The sequence below is a fragment of the Octopus bimaculoides genome, chromosome 1, assembly GCF_046866305.1.
Source record: "Octopus bimaculoides isolate indiv1 chromosome 1, ASM4686630v1, whole genome shotgun sequence".
Lineage (NCBI taxonomy): Eukaryota > Metazoa > Mollusca > Cephalopoda > Octopoda > Octopodidae > Octopus > Octopus bimaculoides.
In genome coordinates, this window is record NC_142928.1 from 54,952,026 (window position 1) to 54,976,036 (window position 24,011).

At 38.6% G+C, this 24,011-nt stretch overlaps 1 protein-coding gene across 1 annotated transcript in view; it reads right to left on the reverse strand.

Moving 5' to 3' along the window:
- Positions 1-753: 753 nt before the first annotated feature.
- The window catches only part of LOC106876272 (uncharacterized), a 68,462-nt gene continuing 45,204 nt past the window's right edge, over positions 754-24,011 (reverse strand). The window contains exon 18 of the mRNA XM_089351113.1: positions 754-11,804. Within this exon, the coding sequence (XP_089207239.1) occupies positions 2,658-11,804 (9,147 nt within the window). The 3' untranslated portion in view covers positions 754-2,657. The remainder of the gene's footprint in view (positions 11,805-24,011) is intronic.

Consider the following 24,011-nt stretch of genomic DNA (forward strand, 5'->3'; position numbering starts at 1 on the left):
CTACTAACCTTATGATGACTACCAACATTATATATATATAATATATATATATATATATATATATATATATATATATATATATATATATATATATATATATATATATATGCACACCAAATGGATATAATTTCTCATCACCTAAATGCTTTAAGTATTTTATCTAGATGGTGGTTCTTGAGTTAATAGACTCTCAAAATATAAGACAGTAATTCATGTAGACTGTTCTGTTCTTGAGAATATCTCTATTGTCATTGCCTCTTTAACATCTTTGTGAGGAGGGAAGCACATAGAAATTGTTGATATGAAAACCATTTAGAGGGAGAAAGACTTTTCAAAAGTAGGTGTACTTTTTAAAGGCTGTAATGGAAATTTTCAAATATATTTGTGCACAAATTTTGACATATAACACACACAAATAATATTGAAATGATTGTTTATATTTATGTGTGCTTGCAAGTGTATGTGTGGTTATATATATATCTGTGTTTGTGTCTAAGTGTTTGTCTGTTAACATAAATGGAATTAAAGAGATCTGTTGATAAAAAATAATATTTCCTTGCAAAACTCCTGGAAATAACAAATTTTATGTGAATATATATATATATATATATATGTGTGTGTGTATATATATGTGTATGTATGTATATATGTATATATATATATATATATATATATATATATATATATATATATATATATATATATATATGGTAATAGTTGTAAAGAAGTAAAGAAGCAGTACTCAGTAGGGTAGGGTAAAGTAGAATGTTTATTTAATTTGGTAGACTAAAACCAATGCCATGATTCCCTCATGATGACCTAACAAACTGTGAAATTTTCACATAAGGAAACTACAAATAGTCATTGGTGTTGGTTTCAATCAACCAAATTAATTAAATATTTATGTACACACACACAGACAGACACACGTGTGCACACACACACACACACACACACACACACACACACACACATATATAGTATCTGTGTGTGTTACATATATTCCATTGTAATGCTACAACTGTTAGTTTTGCAACATAACTTTTTAGGTAATGTTCCAGCTTCATATGTTGCTTGTCAATGTAAGAATGGACACAAATTGATTTTTTTAATATGTTTGAATTTTGAGTAACACTCTTTCGTCAATTAACAATAAGAAAATAAATAATTTACATCACCAGATCACAGTTACTAGGACACAGAAATACAATTTCTATTGTGAAATTATGTCAGTCTGCAGAAACTCCTGGAGAAATTAGATATGTATGAAGCCATTATTACATCTTGCATTATTCAAAACAGAATTGATTCTATGGATATGACTATAACAACATAATTATATACTTAGAAAATTGGAAAGTATTTTAGACTGCAACAATATACCATATGTTATTTAATGGTGACTCTTTAGATAAAGTGCTAATTTATCTGAAATTAAATGCTTTTTAAGCTTTTGCTCCTCAGAAAAGTTATCCACCTTGAAAAATCAAGCTAAAGTATTGAAAGGCACACAGAATTTATCTTTTTATACCTTGACATGTGTTGGTACTTCTTTAAACACCTTAATGAGATCTTAATAGGGGTAATAAAATTCCTGTAGAGCACCCATTTCCTTTTTGTTTTCACTTTTCAATTTCCTCTTCAAATACAATTTCATACCTAAGTAGTAAAAAAGGTTAACAAGCTCTCTCCTTTAAAAAATGCACATAGGAATGATTTAACAAATTCTATAACATATGCAGATACATTGAAATATATTTGTGCATGCATGAATATACATGTACATACCCTACTATTAAAAAAACAATACACTATCATACAGATAAATGGTCCAGACAGACAGGAAGGTACACGGACATTTTCAAACAGGCTTGTAAAAATTCAATTACTCACTTTACAAAGTGGAAATATACATCAAGACATATAAACAACACAGAATAGTCGCCAATACAAATGCATGGTACACAATTCAAACAATGTCAAAAAAAAGGCTCTATTCATATTTTAACAAGCAATGTATGAAAGTGGAATATGAAACATTACTGGAAGATATGTATATATATATATATATGCATATATGTGTGTGTGTGTGTATTTATATATATATATATACATATATATATATAATGAAGATAAATATGTGTGTGTATGTATGTATGTATGTGTATATATTTATATAAAGAGAGAGAGATACATATGTATATACATATATATATAACAATGATAATTATATGTGTATATACTGTGTGTATGAGCATATACACACACACACACACAAACACACACACATACACACACACACACACACACATTTATATATATGCATGTTACATTACCATAGCTATTCTCTTTATATAAAGATTCCTCATTCATACCTTCTTTGATATGAAGATGAATCATTAGGTTCAAATATAATTGCCTGCCACATGTTGATATATTTGACAAGATCTTTTTAAAATGAATTTTGATTTCTTGAAAGGTTTTCACTTTCTTATTTCACGAAATGAAATCAGCAATATAGAGATTTTAAATATGTTTCCTAGATGTTCAAATGTCTTGCAAGGAATCGAAATAAAATTTGGTAATTCCATTTACCATAGATGCTACTAAATGCATCTCATGATTTTAAAAACTTGATATTTCTGCTTTAAACTCATTTACCGATCTTTTTCATCTGATGTAGTGAAATAGTCCATAAACTGTTTATATGTGTGAGTTGAAGCTTGCTCAAGAACTGTGAGTAAATCAATCTTTTGTTCATGATCTTGCTGTTCGATTTCTTTGACATCTGCAAAAATATCAGCTTCTTTTGCCTTTGTATCATCTTCCTCCAGTACAATTAATGGAGGCATCTTTGCCTTTAGTTCCTCTACCACTGACATTAGTTGTGAAATTAGACCTGGCTCAGCATCAGTTTTATCCTCACAAGTATCACCTTCACATGTGTCAGCCTCTTCTTCACTATCCGGGATGCCATCACCATCATCATCATCATCTAAATAGTCAGGGACACCATCGCCATCAGCATCTTCTTTATAGTCAGGTATACCATCACCATCAGAGTCTCCTTCTAAATTATCAGGGATACCATCCCCATCACTATCGGCATCTAAATAGTCAGGTATACCATCACCATCACCATCAGACTCTTCATCAGCATCGGGGATACCATCACCATCATCATCATCATCAAGATAATCTGGAATGCCATCACCGTCAGTATCTAAGTTTACATCAACATTATCAATTTCTTGGGCATCTGGAAAACCATCACCATCTGAATCAGGGTCTGCAAAATCAATGATACCATCACCATCTTTATCATCATCTAAAGTATCTGGAATACCATCATTGTCATCATCTTCATCAATATAATCAGGTATACCATCACCATCAGTGTCCTTCAAATAATCTGGAATACCATCGCCATCACTGTCCAATACCAAATGATCTGGGATACCATCACCATCGTCATCATCATCAAGATGATCTGGGATACCATCACCATCAGCATCTTCCTTGTAATCTGGGATACCATCACCATCACTGTCCCCTTCAAGGTGGTCAGGGATACCATCACCATCATCATCATCGTCAAGATAATCTGGGATACCATCACCATCAGCATCTTCCTTGTAGTCTGGGATACCATCACCATCACTGTCTCCCTCAAGATGGTCAGGGATACCATCACCATCATCATCATTATCGAGATGATCTGGGATACCATCACCATCAGCATCTTCCTTGTAGTCTGGGATACCATCACCATCACTGTCTCCCTCTAGGTGGTCAGGAATACCATCACCATCATCATCATCATCAAGATAATCTGGGATACCATCACCATCAGCGTCTTCCTTGTAATCTGGAATACCATCACCATCACTGTCTCCCTCAAGGTGGTCTGGGATACCATCACCATCATCATCATCATCAAGATGATCTGGGATACCATCACCATCAGCATCTTCTTTATAATCTGGGATACCATCACCATCACTGTCTCCCTCAAGGTGGTCTGGGATACCATCACCATCATCATCATCATCAAGATAATCTGGGATACCATCACCATCAGCATCTTCTTTATAATCTGGGATACCATCACCATCACTGTCTCCCTCAAGGTGGTCTGGGATACCATCACCATCATCATCATCATCAAGATAATCTGGGATACCATCACCATCAGCATCTTCTTTATAATCTGGGATACCATCACCATCACTGTCCCCTTCAAGGTGGTCAGGTATACCATCACCATCATCATCATCATCAAGATAATCTGGGATACCATCACCATCAGCATCTTCCTTGTAATCTGGGATACCATCACCATCACTGTCCCCTTCAAGGTGGTCAGGTATACCATCACCATCATCATCATCGTCAAGATAATCTGGGATACCATCACCATCAGCATCTTCTTTATAATCTGGGATACCATCACCATCACTGTCTCCCTCAAGGTGGTCTGGGATACCATCACCATCATCATCATCATCAAGATAATCTGGGATACCATCACCATCAGCATCTTCTTTATAATCTGGGATACCATCACCATCACTGTCTCCCTCAAGGTGGTCTGGGATACCATCACCATCATCATCATCATCAAGATGATCTGGGATACCATCACCATCAGCATCTTCTTTATAATCTGGGATACCATCACCATCACTGTCTCCCTCAAGGTGGTCTGGGATACCATCACCATCATCATCATCATCAAGATAATCTGGGATACCATCACCATCAGCATCTTCTTTATAATCTGGGATACCATCACCATCACTGTCTCCCTCAAGGTGGTCTGGGATACCATCACCATCATCATCATTATCAAGATAATCTGGGATACCATCACCATCAGCATCTTCTTTATAATCTGGGATACCATCACCATCACTGTCTCCCTCAAGGTGGTCTGGGATACCATCACCATCATCATCATCATCAAGATAATCTGGGATACCATCACCATCAGCGTCTTCCTTGTAATCTGGAATACCATCACCATCACTGTCCCCTTCAAGGTGGTCAGGTATACCATCACCATCATCATCATCATCAAGATAATCTGGGATACCATCACCATCAGCGTCTTCCTTGTAATCTGGAATACCATCACCATCACTGTCCCCTTCAAGGTGGTCTGGGATACCATCACCATCATCATCATCATCAAGATAATCTGGGATACCATCACCATCAGCGTCTTCCTTGTAATCTGGAATACCATCACCATCACTGTCCCCTTCAAGGTGGTCAGGTATACCATCACCATCATCATCATCATCAAGATAATCTGGGATACCATCACCATCAGCGTCTTCCTTGTAATCTGGAATACCATCACCATCACTGTCTCCCTCTAGGTGGTCTGGGATACCATCACCATCATCATCATCATCAAGATAATCTGGGATACCATCACCATCAGCATCTTCTTTATAATCTGGGATACCATCACCATCACTGTCTCCCTCTAGGTGGTCAGGGATACCATCACCATCATCATCATCATCAAGATAATCTGGGATACCATCACCATCAGCGTCTTCCTTGTAATCTGGAATACCATCACCATCACTGTCCCCTTCAAGGTGGTCAGGGATACCATCACCATCATCATCATCGTCAAGATAATCTGGGATACCATCGCCATCAGCATCTTCCTTGTAATCTGGGATACCATCACCATCACTGTCCCCTTCAAGGTGGTCTGGAATACCATCACCGTCATCATCATCATCAAGATAATCTGGGATACCATCACCATCAGCATCTTCCTTGTAATCTGGGATACCATCACCATCACTGTCCCCTTCGAGGTGGTCTGGGATACCATCACCGTCATCATCATCATCGAGATAATCTGGGATACCATCGCCATCAGCATCTTCTTTATAATCTGGGATTCCATCACCATCACTGTCTCCCTCTAGGTGGTCAGGGATACCATCACCATCATCATCATCATCGAGATAATCTGGGATACCATCACCATCAGCATCTTCTTTATAATCTGGGATACCATCACCATCGCTGTCCCCTTCAAGATGATCTGGGATACCATCACCATCATCATCATCATCGAGATAATCTGGGATACCATCACCATCAGCATCTTCTTTGTAGTCAGGGATACCATCACCATCACTGTCTCCTTCTAGGTGGTCAGGGATACCATCACCATCATCATCATCATCAAGATAATCTGGGATACCATCACCATCAGCATCTTCCTTATAATCTGGGATTCCATCACCATCACTGTCTCCCTCAAGGTGGTCTGGAATACCATCACCATCATCATCATCATCGAGATGATCTGGGATACCATCACCATCAGCATCTTCCTTATAATCTGGGATTCCATCACCATCACTGTCCCCTTCAAGGTGGTCTGGGATACCATCACCATCATCATCATCATCAAGATAATCCGGGATACCATCACCATCAGCATCCTCCTTGTAATCTGGGATACCATCACCATCACTGTCTCCCTCTAGGTGGTCTGGGATACCATCACCGTCATCATCATCATCGAGATAATCTGGGATACCATCACCATCAGCATCTTCTTTGTAGTCAGGGATACCATCACCATCACTGTCTCCCTCGAGGTGGTCAGGGATACCATCACCATCATCATCATCGTCAAGATAATCTGGGATACCATCACCATCAGCATCTTCTTTGTAGTCAGGGATACCATCACCATCACTGTCTCCTTCTAGGTGGTCTGGGATACCATCACCATCATCATCATCATCAAGATAATCTGGGATACCATCACCATCAGCATCTTCCTTGTAATCAGGGATACCATCACCATCACTGTCCCCTTCGAGGTGGTCAGGGATACCATCACCATCATCATCATCATCAAGATAATCTGGGATACCATCACCATCCGCATCTTCCTTATAATCTGGGATTCCATCACCATCACTGTCTCCCTCAAGGTGGTCTGGAATACCATCACCATCATCATCATCATCGAGATGATCTGGGATACCATCACCATCAGCATCTTCCTTGTAATCAGGGATACCATCACCATCACTGTCCCCTTCGAGGTGGTCAGGGATACCATCACCATCATCATCATCATCAAGATAATCTGGGATACCATCACCATCAGCGTCTTCCTTGTAATCTGGAATACCATCACCATCACTGTCCCCTTCAAGGTGGTCAGGGATACCATCACCATCATCATCATCGTCAAGATAATCTGGGATACCATCGCCATCAGCATCTTCCTTGTAATCTGGGATACCATCACCATCACTGTCCCCTTCGAGGTGGTCTGGGATACCATCACCATCATCATCATCATCGAGATGATCTGGGATACCATCACCATCAGCATCCTCCTTGTAATCTGGGATACCATCACCATCACTGTCCCCTTCAAGGTGGTCTGGGATACCATCACCATCATCATCATCATCAAGATAATCCGGGATACCATCGCCATCAGCATCCTCCTTGTAATCTGGGATACCATCACCATCACTGTCCCCTTCGAGGTGGTCTGGGATACCATCACCATCATCATCATCATCAAGATAATCCGGGATACCATCACCATCAGCATCCTCCTTGTAATCTGGGATACCATCACCATCACTGTCTCCCTCTAGGTGGTCAGGTATACCATCACCATCAAAATCATCATCGAGATAATCTGGTATGCCATCTCCATCTGTATCTTTTTTGTAATCCATTATTTTATTGCCATTTCTGTCTTTTTCTAACTTGTCTGGTATACCATTACCATTCGCATCACAGTCCAGATAATCTGGTATGCCATCACCATCAGTATCTTCTTTATAATCTAATATTCCATTACCATCTGAGTCAACTTCTAATTTATCAGGTATATTGTTTCCATTTGCATCACCATCGAGATAGTCTGGGATACCATCAGAATCTGTATCTTTAATTCGTGACGATGGCAGAATCTTACTATCAGCATTAATCTCTGTATCTAGCTTGTCTGGAATACCATCACCATCACTGTCTACTTCTAAATGGTCAGGGATACCATCACCATCATCATCATCATCAAGATAATCTGGGATACCATCACCATCAGCATCTTCCTTGTAATCTGGGATACCATCACCATCACTGTCCCCTTCGAGGTGGTCAGGGATACCATCACCATCATCATCATGGTCAAGATAATCTGGGATACCATCACCATCAGCGTCTTCCTTGTAATCTGGGATACCATCACCATCACTGTCCCCTTCGAGGTGGTCAGGGATACCATCACCATCATCATCATTGTCAAGATAATCTGGAATACCATCACCATCAGCATCTTCCTTGTAATCTGGGATACCATCACCATCACTGTCTCCTTCTAAGTGATCAGGGATACCATCACCATCTTTGTCGACTTCTAAATGGTCAGGGATACCATCACCATCATCATCATCATCAAGATAATCTGGGATACCATCACCATCAGCATCTTCCTTGTAATCTGGGATACCATCACCATCACTGTCCCCTTCGAGATGGTCAGGGATACCATCACCATTATCATCATGGTCAAGATAATCTGGGATACCATCACCATCAGCATCTTCCTTGTAATCTGGGATACCATCACCATCACTGTCCCCTTCGAGGTGGTCAGGGATACCATCACCATCATCATCATGGTCAAGATAATCTGGGATACCATCACCATCAGCGTCTTCCTTGTAATCTGGGATACCATCACCATCACTGTCCCCTTCGAGGTGGTCAGGGATACCATCACCATCATCATCATTGTCAAGATAATCTGGAATACCATCACCATCAGCATCTTCCTTGTAATCTGGGATACCATCACCATCACTGTCTCCTTCTAAGTGATCAGGGATACCATCACCATCTTTGTCGACTTCTAAATGGTCAGGGATACCATCACCATCATCATCATCATCAAGATGATCTGGGATACCATCACCATCAGCATCCTCCTTGTAATCTGGGATACCATCACCATCACTGTCCCCTTCGAGGTGGTCTGGGATACCATCACCATCATCATCATCATCAAGATAATCTGGGATACCATCACCATCAGCATCTTCCTTGTAATCTGGGATACCATCACCATCACTGTCCCCTTCGAGGTGGTCAGGGATACCATCACCATCATCATCATGGTCAAGATAATCTGGGATACCATCACCATCAGCGTCTTCCTTGTAATCTGGGATCCCATCACCATCACTGTCCCCTTCGAGGTGGTCTGGGATGCCATCACCATCGTCATCATCATCGAGGTAATCCGGGATACCATCACCGTCAGCATCTTCCTTGTAATCCGGGATACCATCACCATCACTGTCCCCTTCAAGGTGGTCTGGGATACCATCACCATCATCATCATCATCAAGATAATCCGGGATACCATCACCATCAGCATCTTCCTTGTAATCTGGAATACCATCACCATCACTGTCTCCTTCTAAATGGTCAGGGATACCATCACCATCATCATCATGATCAAGATAATCTGGGATACCGTCACCATCAGCATCTTCCTTGTAATCTGGGATACCATCACCATCACTGTCTCCCTCCAGGTGGTCAGGGATACCATCACCATCTTTGTCAGCTTCTAGATGGTCAGGGATACCATCACCATCATCATCATCATCAAGATAATCTGGGATACCATCACCATCAGCATCTTCCTTGTAATCTGGAATACCATCACCATCACTGTCTCCCTCTAGGTGGTCAGGGATACCATCACCATCATCATCATCATCAAGATAATCTGGGATACCATCACCATCAGCATCTTCTTTGTAATCTGGGATACCATCATCATCACTGTCTCCCTCAAGGTGGTCAGGGATACCATCACCATCATCATCATCATCAAGATAATCTGGGATTCCATCACCATCAGCATCTTCCTTGTAATCTGGAATACCATCACCATCACTGTCCCCTTCAAGGTGGTCAGGGATACCATCACCATCATCATCATCATCAAGATAATCTGGGATACCATCACCATCAGCATCTTCCTTGTAATCTGGAATACCATCACCATCACTGTCCCCTTCAAGGTGGTCAGGGATACCATCACCATCATCATCATCATCCAGATAATCTGGGATACCATCACCATCAGCATCTTCCTTGTAATCTGGGATACCATCACCATCACTGTCCCCTTCAAGGTGGTCAGGGATACCATCTCCATCATCATCATTATCGAGATGATCTGGGATACCATCACCATCAGCATCTTCTTTGTAGTCAGGGATTCCATCACCATCACTGTCTCCCTCGAGGTGGTCAGGGATACCATCACCATCATCATCATCGTCCAGATAATCTGGGATACCATCCCCATCAGCATCTTCCTTGTAATCTGGGATACCATCACCATCACTGTCCCCTTCAAGGTGGTCAGGGATACCATCACCATCATCATCATCATCCAGATAATCTGGGATACCATCACCATCAGCATCTTCCTTGTAATCTGGGATACCATCACCATCACTGTCCCCTTCAAGGTGATCAGGGATACCATCTCCATCATCATCATTATCGAGATGATCTGGGATACCATCACCATCAGCATCTTCTTTGTAGTCAGGGATTCCATCACCATCACTGTCTCCCTCGAGGTGGTCAGGGATACCATCACCATCATCATCATCATCCAGATAATCTGGGATACCATCCCCATCAGCATCTTCCTTGTAATCTGGGATACCATCACCATCACTGTCCCCTTCAAGGTGGTCAGGGATACCATCACCATCATCATCATCATCGAGATGGTCTGGGATACCATCCCCATCAGCATCTTCCTTGTAATCTGGGATACCATCACCATCACTGTCCCCTTCGAGGTGGTCTGGGATACCATCACCATCATCATCATCATCAAGATAATCTGGGATACCATCACCATCAGCATCTTCCTTGTAATCTGGGATACCATCACCATCACTGTCTCTTTCTAAATGGTCAGGGATACCATCACCATCATCATCATCGTCCAGATAATCTGGGATACCATCCCCATCAGCATCTTCCTTGTAATCTGGGATACCATCACCATCACTGTCCCCTTCAAGGTGGTCAGGGATACCATCACCATCATCATCATCATCGAGATGATCTGGGATACCATCCCCATCAGCATCTTCCTTGTAATCTGGGATACCATCACCATCACTGTCCCCTTCGAGGTGGTCTGGGATACCATCACCGTCATCATCATCATCAAGATAATCTGGGATACCATCACCATCAGCATCTTCCTTGTAATCTGGGATACCATCACCATCACTGTCTCTTTCTAAATGGTCAGGGATACCATCACCATCATCATCATCGTCCAGATAATCTGGGATACCATCCCCATCAGCATCTTCCTTGTAATCTGGGATACCATCACCATCACTGTCCCCTTCAAGGTGGTCAGGGATACCATCACCATCATCATCATCATCGAGATGATCTGGGATACCATCCCCATCAGCATCTTCCTTGTAATCTGGGATACCATCACCATCACTGTCCCCTTCGAGGTGGTCTGGGATACCATCACCGTCATCATCATCATCAAGATGATCTGGGATACCATCCCCATCAGCATCTTCCTTGTAATCTGGGATTCCATCACCATCACTGTCTCCCTTGAGGTGGTCAGGGATACCATGTCCATGACTGTCCTTCTTCAGTTTTGCAGAGCCAGTTTTCCCATCAATCGAAAGTATTTTTCTTTTACAAAATGTGCAGACCTTAAATAGAAGAAAAGAAAATATCTTATTATATTTGTAATATGGATTATTATACTAAATCTTATATATATATATATAATATAATCATAAATATATAGGGATTGACAGCAACCTGCTTCTCCTACAGGTTACTGTCAATCCCTATATATTTATGATTATAAATGTTTTTTACCTAAAAGGTTTTTTCATACTGAGCTACCCGGCAAAATTGTTAATTATTAATTTAATTACTAATTGACGATTCACTGCCCTGCATATCTATATATATAATATATATATATATATATATATATATATATATATATATATATATATATTTTCTTAATGTGGTGCAAGATGTACTGAATTGTTACAGGTTTCGTTTTGGGAAATTGAAGGTTTATGTTTGATTCCTGTGTACATCTCTGTGCAGTAATTTTTGAGAGTAAAATTCAAAGGGTTATCCTTTATATACATATTGACACACAATTTGTATGTTGATTATGTTAGGCCCAAAACCTCTGTATCATACTTGAAAACTTATACAATTCGTTTTATAAAATAGCTTGAACAATCATCTGTGGAATTAATGTGATCCGTCTTTAATTATTTTATTGTATCTACTTACATGTTTGCATATTTTATAATATCCTATTTAAATTATATTTATTGTCATAGTTATTTTCAACTTCAGTATATGTTAACATTTGCTTAAGGTATTCCAGCCATGACCGTCTCATCTTTTTGGAGTCTCTAGGACTACATTATATAATAATAGAACTACATTATATAAAAGTCTATATGTTTTTTTCTCAAGACAGAAGAGTGATGTTTGATTGATATTCTGTTGTTATTTTCAGTAGATCTAGCAGCTACTAAGATGCTCCCCATGATTTATGTTTATTGTTTAATAGGGTGGTGTAATGGAAGAAATCAAAATTCAGGATTTACCTTATTAGAATTCATTATCATATAGTGTTTAAATTCACTGAATTCACCTATGTCTTTCAACTTGGAGCTGATAAATTAAGTACCAGTCATTTATTAGGGTTAATTCTATTTGTTCTACAATTTTTTCCTAAAAGGTACATGACATTGCAGGAATCATGTCATTATTATCTTTGCTATCATCATCATCATTATTATTATTGATGAGCTGGCAGAATTGTTACCATGCTGGGCAAAATGCTAAGCAGCATTTTGTCCGTCTTTGTGTTCTGAGTTCAAATTCTGCTTTGCTTTTCATCCTTTTGGGGTCAATAAATTAAGTACCAGTGAAACACTGGGGTTGATGTGATCAGCTAGGCCTCTCTGCCAAAATTTCAGGCTTTGTGCTTTCAGTAGAATGGGTTATTATTATTATCATTGGTGAGCTGGCAGAATTGTTAGCATGCTGGGCAAAATGCTTAGTGGCGTTTCATCCATCTTTATGTTCTAACTTCAAATTCCAATGGGGTTTCCTTCTTTTGGGGTCTATAAAATAAGTACTGTTTGTGTGATGGGGTTGATACAATCAACTTATCCCCTCTCCTGAACTGGCCAACCTTGTGCTAAAATTTGAAATCATTATTGTTGTTGTTGTTATTATTAGTGAGAATGCATGGCTGCAATAATTTTCTCATTCTCTTTGTATACTCTCTGTTGGTAATTTGTTTCATTTCTTCATGTTTTATTTCATCCGCTTTCAGTATCCCCAAATACTTTTACCACTGTCCTTTCTCAACCTCTTTTATTGTTTGCCCATTTGGCATTTCAATTCCCTGCCTTCCTTCAAATCTTATTCATTTCATAGTGTACATATCCATAAAAAGATGATTTATCTGACCATATCCTTTTCCCAAATCATAAGCTATTTTAACTTTATGCAATATCAAACTGAGTGGTATCATGGCCAATATAAATAGTAGTGGAGATAAGCTATTGCATTGAAATATTCCATGTCTGATGTTCACTTTTCCAAGTCTTTGTTTTCCTCCAATCAATTCAGTATTCCAATGTTTCGTACTTTCATTAACCATTTTCTCCATATTTTCTACCTCTCCAAATATGTTCATTGTTTTATTTGTCCAACTGTGCAGTACTGTGTCATATACTTTTTTGTAATCTAACCATGCTACATTCAGTCCCATCTATCTGCATCTACAATTTCTAATTACCATTTTATCAATTAATAGTGGTATTTTGTTACCCTACTTTATTTCCTGCATCCTTTCTGCTCTTCTAGAAGTAGATTATTACTTTCTGTATGATTATATAGCTTTTTCACCAAGACACTGGTCATAAGATTGCACATAAGTGGTAAACAGGTTATAGGTAAAAAATATGATGTCAAGTTACCTTTCAAGGGATCCTTGAGACATAACAGTATTTGTCCACTTGTCATCCAGGTAGGGACATGACCATGTTACAGGCATTCATCCAGTTGTGCAGCGACCCTTTCATGCTACTCTGTAAAGTTCTTCAGCCAGTAGCCTTGTACTCCTTCCAAGCCAGGTCCTTTCTGATTTACTATTTTTTTAAAACTTCAGTCTCACTGTATATAGATTGATTCTGACCTCCTTTTTGTCTTGGCACAACTGCAAGTTGTCTTTCTACCTGTGTTAGCCACTCTGCACTTTCTTAATGTCTCACCAACCTTTTTTACAGTTCACACCAAAATATTTTACCTTCTACATCAGGGATCATTTCCTGATGTTGGTCCCCTTCTATTTCCTCAAAAAGATGCCTTCTATTTGATTGGAACAGTCTCTTCTGTTCAAAGCCTTTGCATCTAGTATCATATCTTTTCAGTTTGGCCTTTAACAATATCACCCTTAGTGACAATTCTTCATGTACCGTTTACTTCTCCCTTTCTTCTAACCTGTACTGTCCATTCAATTTTCTGATTACTATCTCATTCTTGAGCTCTCCTCTCATTATCCTATTCAATTGCCCCACTTCTTGTTTCCACGTCTTTTCCAACTTCATTCATATTTTCATCCTCCAGTTTGGTTCTTTCTTTTCATTTCCTTTCATTTCTTCAGTTTTCCACTTGTATCCTACTATGTCAGCTATAGCATTAGCAGCAGCTATGATTAGCTGGCTTGTTTCACTGATGTTTTCTGTTCTAATCAAGCTTAAAACGTCATTCACTTTGGCCATGGCTCTCCTTACTTTCCCTCTGTCCATATATCTGACATTTGGTGGTACTTCATTGTTCCCATCACACATTTTACCTCACAACATTTCTAGAATCTCCTCTTCATCATTCAAATCTTGTGCAGTTATTATTATTATTATTATATTATTATTATTATTATTATTATTATTATTTATTGTCTTTGCACAGCTTCTAACGCTGGAGATGTACTATGGTGTCAGCTGTTCACTACCAGTGAACTAAGGTAAAACCCCTTATTTTTTGAACACCATCCAGAGTATTGGAGTGGTTCCAAGCAGTGCTACTTTCTACAAGTGCTCCACCCTTATTGCAGCCCCTATTTGTTCCATGTACTTCTCAAGATTTTTACTCAGTTCCCAGGGCTCTGACAATTATTGGTACTACTACCAACTTTTTCAGCGACCACAACTGCTTAACCTCCTAAGCTAACCTGTCATATCTATCGACTTTCCTTTCTTCCTTATCGCATACCTTGTTGTCAGCTGGGCATGTTATATCTATGATCCAGCATCGTTTGCTTTCTTTCTCAATTAACACTATGTCTGGTTTCCTATTCTCTATCTCATGGTCGCACTGAATCATAAAATCCCATAGGGTCTTTGCATTATCATTTTTGATGATGCCTTTGGGTTTATGTTCGTACCACTTTTTTACTCTGTCAGGTCCATATTTGTTGCAAAGTGTCCAATGGACAATCCTTGCTATATTGTCATTATGTCTCTTATAGCCACTGGGCTAGTGGCGTATATTGACTGGTAATATACTATACAGTTTCACCATTTTGTCCACAAATTCTGCACTTATCACTTTCTGATGTGTTGTCTATTCTGTATTTGATGTAATTTGTTCTTAGTGCTTGCTCTTAGGCAACACAGATTAGAGCCTCCATTTCTGGTTTTAAATCACTTTTAGTCATCCATAGCCATCTTTTTTCTTCTACATCCCTATGAAATTGTCCATGCATTCTTTTCTTTATCCACTTATTTTCAGTTTCATTCATTCAGTCATTCATTCATTCATTCATTCATTCATTATTATTATTGTTGTTGTTGTTATTATTATTGTTCATCATCATCATCATCATCGTTTAACGTCCGCTTTCCATGCTAGCATGGGTTGGACGATTTGACTGAGGACTGGTGAAACCGGATGGCAACACCAGGCTCCAGTCTGATTTGGCAGAGTTTCTACAGCTGGATGCCCTTCCTAACGCCAACCACTCAGAGAGTGTAGTGGGTGCTTTTACGTGTCACCCGCACGAAAACGGCCACGCTCGAAATGGTGTCTTTTATGTGCCACCCGCACAAGCCAGTCCAGGGGCACTGGCAACGATCTCGCTCGAAAATCCTACAGGAGCCAGTCAGGCGGTACTGGCAACGGCCACGCTCAAAATGGTGCATCTCATGTGCCACCCGCACAAGAACCAGTCCAGGGGCACTGGCAACGATCTTACTTGGCTTGCCGGGTCTTCTCACACACAGCCCATTTCCAAAGGTCTCGGTCCGTAGTCATCGCCTCGGTGAGGCCCAATTGTTATTATTATTATTATTATTATTATTATTATTAGAGCAGTAGATTGGCAGAATTGTTAGAGTGTTGGAAAAAATGCTTTGCAGTGTTTATTCCAACTCCTTACATTCTGAGTTAAAATCTTGATGAGATGAAGTTTGCCTTTTATCTTTTTGGGTCAATAAAATGAAATACCCATCAAGTGCTGGGTCAATCTATCAACTAGCCCCCACCCAACAAAATGTTGGCCTTGTGTCTATAACAGAAAGAATTATTATTATTAGTGTGGTGGATTGGTAAGGGCATTGAACAAAACACATTGCAGCATTTAGTTATGACTCTTTACATTCTGAGTTCAAATAATGTCAAGGTCAACTTAGCCTTTCATCCCTCTGGGGTTGATAAATTAAAGTACCTCTCAAACACTGGGTTTGATAATAATCATCTTATCCTCTCACCCCAAATTTCCAGCCTTGTGTTTATGTTAGAAAATAGTATTGTTTAAGTGATGAAAAGTTAAAATAGATCATTATTGTTAATGGGCTTTGATAGGAAATCCAGAGATATTGCTCTATGAACTTTTAAAAATTATCATCAGTTTTGCTTGAATGGGAATGTGTTTCTTTTTTTCATTGATCTTATTGTCAGTTGCCTAGAACTAATCCACTGTCTTTTGGTGAATTTTTATCCTTTTCTGTCTGATTTTCCCTTTTCAGAGAATCATTTGTCTTGAAATTTGGATCTCCAAAATTCACAATTTCTCTTTGAAATGCAAATATGGATCCTTAACATAAAATAATAAAGTTCACTGAGATTGAGAAAGGGAAAATATTAGATGCAAATAGTGAAAAAAGTGGAGCTAAAAAGCGGTTTAGCTTCTTTTTTGTGGTTAACAGCAGTGTTGCAAACATAGCACTATAAGCTTTCCAACTGAAAAATCTTTGTATCACATTGCTACTTACCATAGGAAATTATTTACTTACCATAGGAAATTATTTACAACAGAATTTACAACAGCAACAACAAAGTTAACAACAACCATGGCAACAACAAAATCAACAGCATAAAATCAACAGCATGAACAGCAACAACAACCTAGATAATTGTTTTTAATTTAGGCCAAGACCAGCAGTTTTGCAGGAAGCTAGTTACTCAATTACATTAACATCAATACTTGTCTGGTTCTTTATTTTATTGACCCCGCGAGGTTCAAAGACAAAGTTAACCTTGGTGAGGTTTGAACTTGGAATGTAAAGAGCTGGAAGAAATACTGCAAGGCATTATGTCTGACACTGCAAAGCATACTGTCTATCCACTACCCTTAACAACAAGCTAAAACTTGTAAACAACAATAATAATAACAACAAAATAATGAAAGAGAAAATATATTTGGCCCATGCCACAAACCAATGAGCAACACATTTATTTGAGGGAAAGTCAGAAGGAATCAAAAAGTATGAGAATGATATTCTATGCCCTGGAGTGATGTCACTTTCAGCCAAAGAAATAATGAACACTCAAAAAAGGTTCAATCTCTACACTTGCATAAATTGTAGACCCTGAAAGCTACATTACTTATCTGCAGTCAAAATTCAGAAGTCTACACAGAGAAACAATAATGGATAATGACAACTATTTGTAGGGAATAGAAAGCTTAAGAAGGCTTTTCATCCTTTTGGGGTTAATAAAATAACTATCAATTGATCATTGGAATTAATCTAGTTGACTTATCCACTTTTCCTAGAATTGCTGTCCCTGTGCCAAAATTTGAAACCATTATTAGTATTATTGTTGTTGTTATTTTAGAAATAATTTTTATTATTGCTGTTGCTGTTGTTATTTGAGTGATGGAGTAACGGAAACCATTAAATGATTGACTAAATGCCTTTTGAATGATGGAGTGTACAGTTAAATTTCCTGTACATTCTGAGTTCAAATACTGTTACAATTAACTTTGCCTTTCATTTTCAAAGAAGTTGATAAAATAAGTAAAATCCCAGTCAAGTAAGGGTGTTTTAATTAACTATAGTTTCCCACCACTTTTGATGTGTGACCTTGTTCATTGACTAGAAATCTTTATTAATAGATGGAATGGCAGAACTGGGAATTGTCAGATTAAATAACTTCTTGTGATATTTAGTTACAGGCATACCTCAATTTAATGGATCAGTTGGTTTCAAATGTCCGATCATTAAGTAAGAGAGTGAGAGGCTAAGTCACATAGAAATATTGTTGTAATGCATTCTCATGGGGGAAATTTGAAGTAAGAACATTTTTTAAATGTTAAATAAAAATCAAAACAACAGCATAGGCCTGACCAATGATTTGATTAAATGAATAATGTTTTTGCTCATTTTGGGTTTATCACTCAATGTGAATTTGTCACTTGTGTTTGATTCACTTGAGGAAGAAATAATCATTCTTTCCTTTATAAATTTGCCAAGAATTCCTTGCTTCAGTTAGGATTTTCTTTGTTTTGTTTTTTACCTCCGCCAAGAAAGGAGGTTATGTTTTCATCGCCGTTGGTTTGTCTGCCTGTCTGTCTGTGTGCAAAATAACTCAAAAAGTTGTAAACGGTATTTGATGAAACTTGCAGAAAAAGTTGGTAATGACACAAGGAACAGATGATGAAACTTTGGTAGTGATCTGAGAATTTTTATGGATTCTTGAAGGATTTTTCATTTGTTATATTTACTTTACATGAAGTATTACAATGTTATGTTCTTTGATTATCTCCCTTGAAAACTTGTTCATCTTTTCCACGTAACTTATGGTGGTGTTGCTGCTTCTAAAGTTTATTTTCGCTGCTCTATTAGTAATTTTACTCACGTATCTATCTTAAAATGAGCTGCTTGGTGGAGGTCTGTGGAGGATGACATGTCAAGCCTTGACTATTGGGATCGACTCAAAAAGCTCAGGCTTTGCTCCCTCCACTCGTGCTGTGAGCTCTATATCATCTGTATGATGTGGAAAATATTCCATCAACATTGCCCATTTTTAAAATTCGTCTGAGGCTTGGCCTCCGTGCCATCCATCCACTACAGAAATGTTTGTGTCGTATCACAACACTATGACAGACCTATTTCACCTCAATTGACCCTGCTCTCTTCAACATCGTGCCAGACACACATAAAAGAGGAAAGTGACTTCACGGCATTCAAACAATCTCTAGATGATTACCTCCAACAAATACTAGATAAACCACCTACACCCAGATATGTCGCTGAAAACAATAATCCTCTGCTTGGATGGGCTATGGTTCCCCAGAGCTGACTGTGTATCACTTCCAGGTGGTGCTATTAAATTAGACATGGCCTAAGTCAACTTTGGCCGAAACTTATCTAAGTAATCTAATCTATGCTGTAACCTTTTAATCAAAGCATGACAACGTGGGTAGAGGGTGGAAATGAGCTGCTTAGCGGAGGTCTGCACTCTCCGAGTGCTTTTCTAGTTTATAAATGTAATGATAACAAATGTCAGATATATTTAGATCTGTAGCAGTTCTTTTACTTCATTTAGAATTTGAATGTTGAAGTTTTAAAATCTCAGTTATTTTTTGAGTATGTGAAAAGGCTCCCTTTCAGCCCTTTGTGAAGGCAGGAATAAAAAAGGAGTTTCTACTGTTAAACTTTCTTCAATATTTTCATAATGGTTGGGCTTATGATAATAAGGTCATGGGTAAAATTCCCCCACCAGACATTGAATCCTTAAGCAAGGCATTTTATTTTATGTTGTTCCAATTTACTCAGCTGGTACAGCTGTCACATCTCTGATGTTCTGCTGAGTGGAGAGTGGGAGAGTTAAGAGGGTATCAATGTCTTGTGACTTCATAGATACCTAAAACAACCCATGAAAGTGTGGTACAAGTGACCAGGTCATATTCATTTGCAAGCAATGTATCAACTTTTAATGAATTGATTCAAATGTTTTATGACTAAAGAGTATTGGGGAGAACATAAATATAGTATGTGTGCTCAGCATCACCATGTAAACTAACTGAATGAACAAACTCGTATACATATACTATCGAAGTGCATTGTAGTAATTAAACTTTTAAAGCAACTATTTTGAATGCTTAGTATATGTTTTGCTCAAGTAACTTTTATTTTTCTAGTTAAAAAAAACAATCATTAAAGTGGCATGTAGTTAAGTGGGAGATTGTTAAACAAGGTATTGTTGCATGCTGCTTTATACTTTGTGCTCAAGTTTTGCTGGAATTTTCATTGCTTTTCAGGTTTCAGAAAATATTGATAACGTACTAACTTCAATTTTATTGACTACTCCTCTATACACATTTGTAATCTTGTAGTAAAATTAGAAATCAATATTATTATTGGCAGCAAGCCAGTAGTATTTTTAGCATGGAGGCAAAATCTTTAGCAGCATTTTGTCCGTCTTTATGTTCTGAGTTGAAATTTCTCCGAGGTCAACTTTACCTTTCATCCTTTTGGGGTTAATACAGTAAGTACCAGTTGAGCTCTGGGGTTGATGTAATTGACTTACTCCCTCCCCAAAATTTGAAACCAATATTATTATTGTAGTTTTTGCTCTGGTGGCAAATAAATATAACTAATTATTTTTCTTAACCTAAAAATGACAAATGTCAAACTCAGCTACTCTGTCTCACAGCATACTTTCCTCAAGTGTTACACCATTTTAATTTGTTAAAAGAAAGTTTCAATCCAGGGATTGACAGTGCCTAAAAGTCTCAACAACAACTTGTGCAAAAAGGAATCTTTTCTGTCAATGACTCATACTTTGTCATATTCCATTCTTTTGCATAGTGAGTAGCAGTTCCCAGACTTATGGCCAAAGAAACAAAGTTAATTCTAGAGGATGTGTCACTGTTTGTGATGTCCATATCAACAGCTTGCCATTCTAAATAATGCTGCAGTTGTAGAAGAAAACAACAGTATTGAGGCCTCTTTTAACATTGTTTAGCACAGCATGGTGAAGTAAACATCCCACATTGACAATAAGAAAGTGACAGTAGCTTTTATGTAATTGACACATGCAGAAACTGAGGCACTGAACAACTCCAATGTATTTGCACACATTAAGGAGGGTAAGGCTGCTAGTTGACGAAGAAGGTACTGTGTTGAACCAATCACCTCTGTTTGGTTTTGAGGTAGTCTGGAGGCTGGTGAAATAGTATTGGTCACATGATGACTGGTTGGTTGCATACTCTGAATATATATAATTATATACATCGTCATCGTTGTTCAACGTCCGCTTTCCATGCTAGCATGGGTTATATATATATAATTATATACATATAATTATATACATATATTATATACATATATATATATATATATATATATATTATACATATATATATAAATATATATAAATAAAAGGGTAAAGGATTATTAATTTATTAATAAATTAATAATTAATAATTTTTACCAAGCTCTTCGGTATGTAAACACCATTATCGGTGAAGAACTTATTTAAAAGTTCTTATACATTTATAAACATAATTAAGGGATCAGCAACAGTTGCTTCACCACATACCGGAGTTCAGAAATAGCAGCTATTTCTGAACTTCAGTATGTGGTGAAGCAACTGTTGCTGATCCCTTAATTATGTTTATATTATATATATATATATATATATATAGATATAGGTATATATATATATTATATGTATATATAAATATATATATAATATATATATTATATATATAAATATATATATATATATTATGGCAAGTGAAATCGAAATCGAGTTAAATTGGACACTAAACTTCCACCTGCGAAGACCTGTTGAGGCAAGTGAAGTCGAAATCAAGTTAAATTTAACAACTGGCACCCATGCCAACGTCGTCTCCCTCATTGGACACGAAACTCAGCTTGCGAAGACTTACTGGGGCAAGCGAAAGCGAAATCGTGATGGCATCTATGCCCAGCGATGCCTTTCTGACACTTGTGCCCGTGGCATGTGTAAGGACTTTCGAGCGAGATCGTTGCCAGTGCCCCTGGACTGGCTCTTGTGCAGGTGGCACATAAAATACACTATTTTGAGCGTGGCCGTTGCCAGTACCACCTGACTGGCCTTCGTGCCGGTGGCACGTAAAAGCACCCACTACACTCTCTGAGTGGTTGGCGTTAGGAAGGGCATCCAGCTGTAGAAACTCTGCCAAATCAGATTGGAGCCTGGTGTAGCCATCTGGTTTCACCAGTCCTCAGTCAAATCGTCCAACCCATGCTAGCATGGAAAGCGGACGTTAAACGACAATGATGATGATGACGAAGGCCAGTCAGGCGGTACTGGCAACAGCCACGCTCAAAATGGTGTATTTTACGTGCCACCCGAACAAGAGCCAGTCCAGGGGCACTGGCAACGATCTCGCTCGAAAGTCCTTACACATGCCATGGGCACAAGTGCCAGAAAGGCGACGCTGGGCACAGGTGCCATCACGATTTCGCTTTCGCTTGCCCCAACAGGTCTTTGCAAGCCGAATTTCGTGTCCAATTAAGGAGATGACGTTGGCATGGGTGCCAGTCGTCGAATTTAGTTCGATTTCGATCTCACTTGCCTCAACAGGTCTTCGCAAGCGGAGTTTAGTGTCCGATGGAGGAAAGGTACGCATAAGTGGGCTGGCTACACCCCTGGTAGAGGCCTTGGATTTAGGTCTCACTAAGCTTGCCAGGTCTTCTCATGCACAACATATTTCCAAAGGTCTCGGTCAGAAGTCATCGCCTCGATGAGGCCCAATGTTCGAAGGTCATGCCTCACCACCTCATCCCAGGTCTTCCTGGGCCTACCTCTTCCACAGGTTCCCTCAACTGCTAGGGTGTGGCACTTTTTCATACAGCTATCCTCATCCATTCTCGCCACGTGACCATACCAGTGCAATCGTCTCTCTTGCACACCACAACTGATGCTTCTTAGGTTCAACTTTTCTCTCAAGGTACTTACACTCTGTCTAGTATGCACACTGACATTACACATCCATCATAATATATATGTTATATATACCCTGCTGGTAATTTTGGTTATATCCTTTAAGTATTATTTCGTGACGTGCAAACTGATACCATGAGTTTACTTTCAGATATACTCATTAGATCATTTTTTGTATTATATCTCAAATTGAATACCCACATATCGATTGATCCCCCAAAATTGAGTTAATATTGACTTTTAACAGATACTTTGTGTATTTATAGATAACTATATAATTATATGATAAATAAGACTCCAAGGCATGAAATGTAGATGCATATAATGCTGAAGGGTAGTACGTGATTGATTTGGAAATTTGGTTTCCCAAATTATTTAAATTATATCATCATCATTATCATTATCATCGTTTAACGTCTGCTTTCCATGCTGGCATGGGTTGGATGATTTGACTGAGGACTGGCGAATCAGATGGCTGCATCAGGCTCCAATCTGATCAGGCAGAATTTCTACAGCTGGACGCCCTTCCTAACGCCAACCACTCCGAGAGTGTAGGGGGTGTTTTACATGCCCCCGGCACGAGGGCTAGTGAGGTGGTACTGGCAATGGCCACACTCAAATGGTGTTTTTTATGTGCCACTTGCACAAGA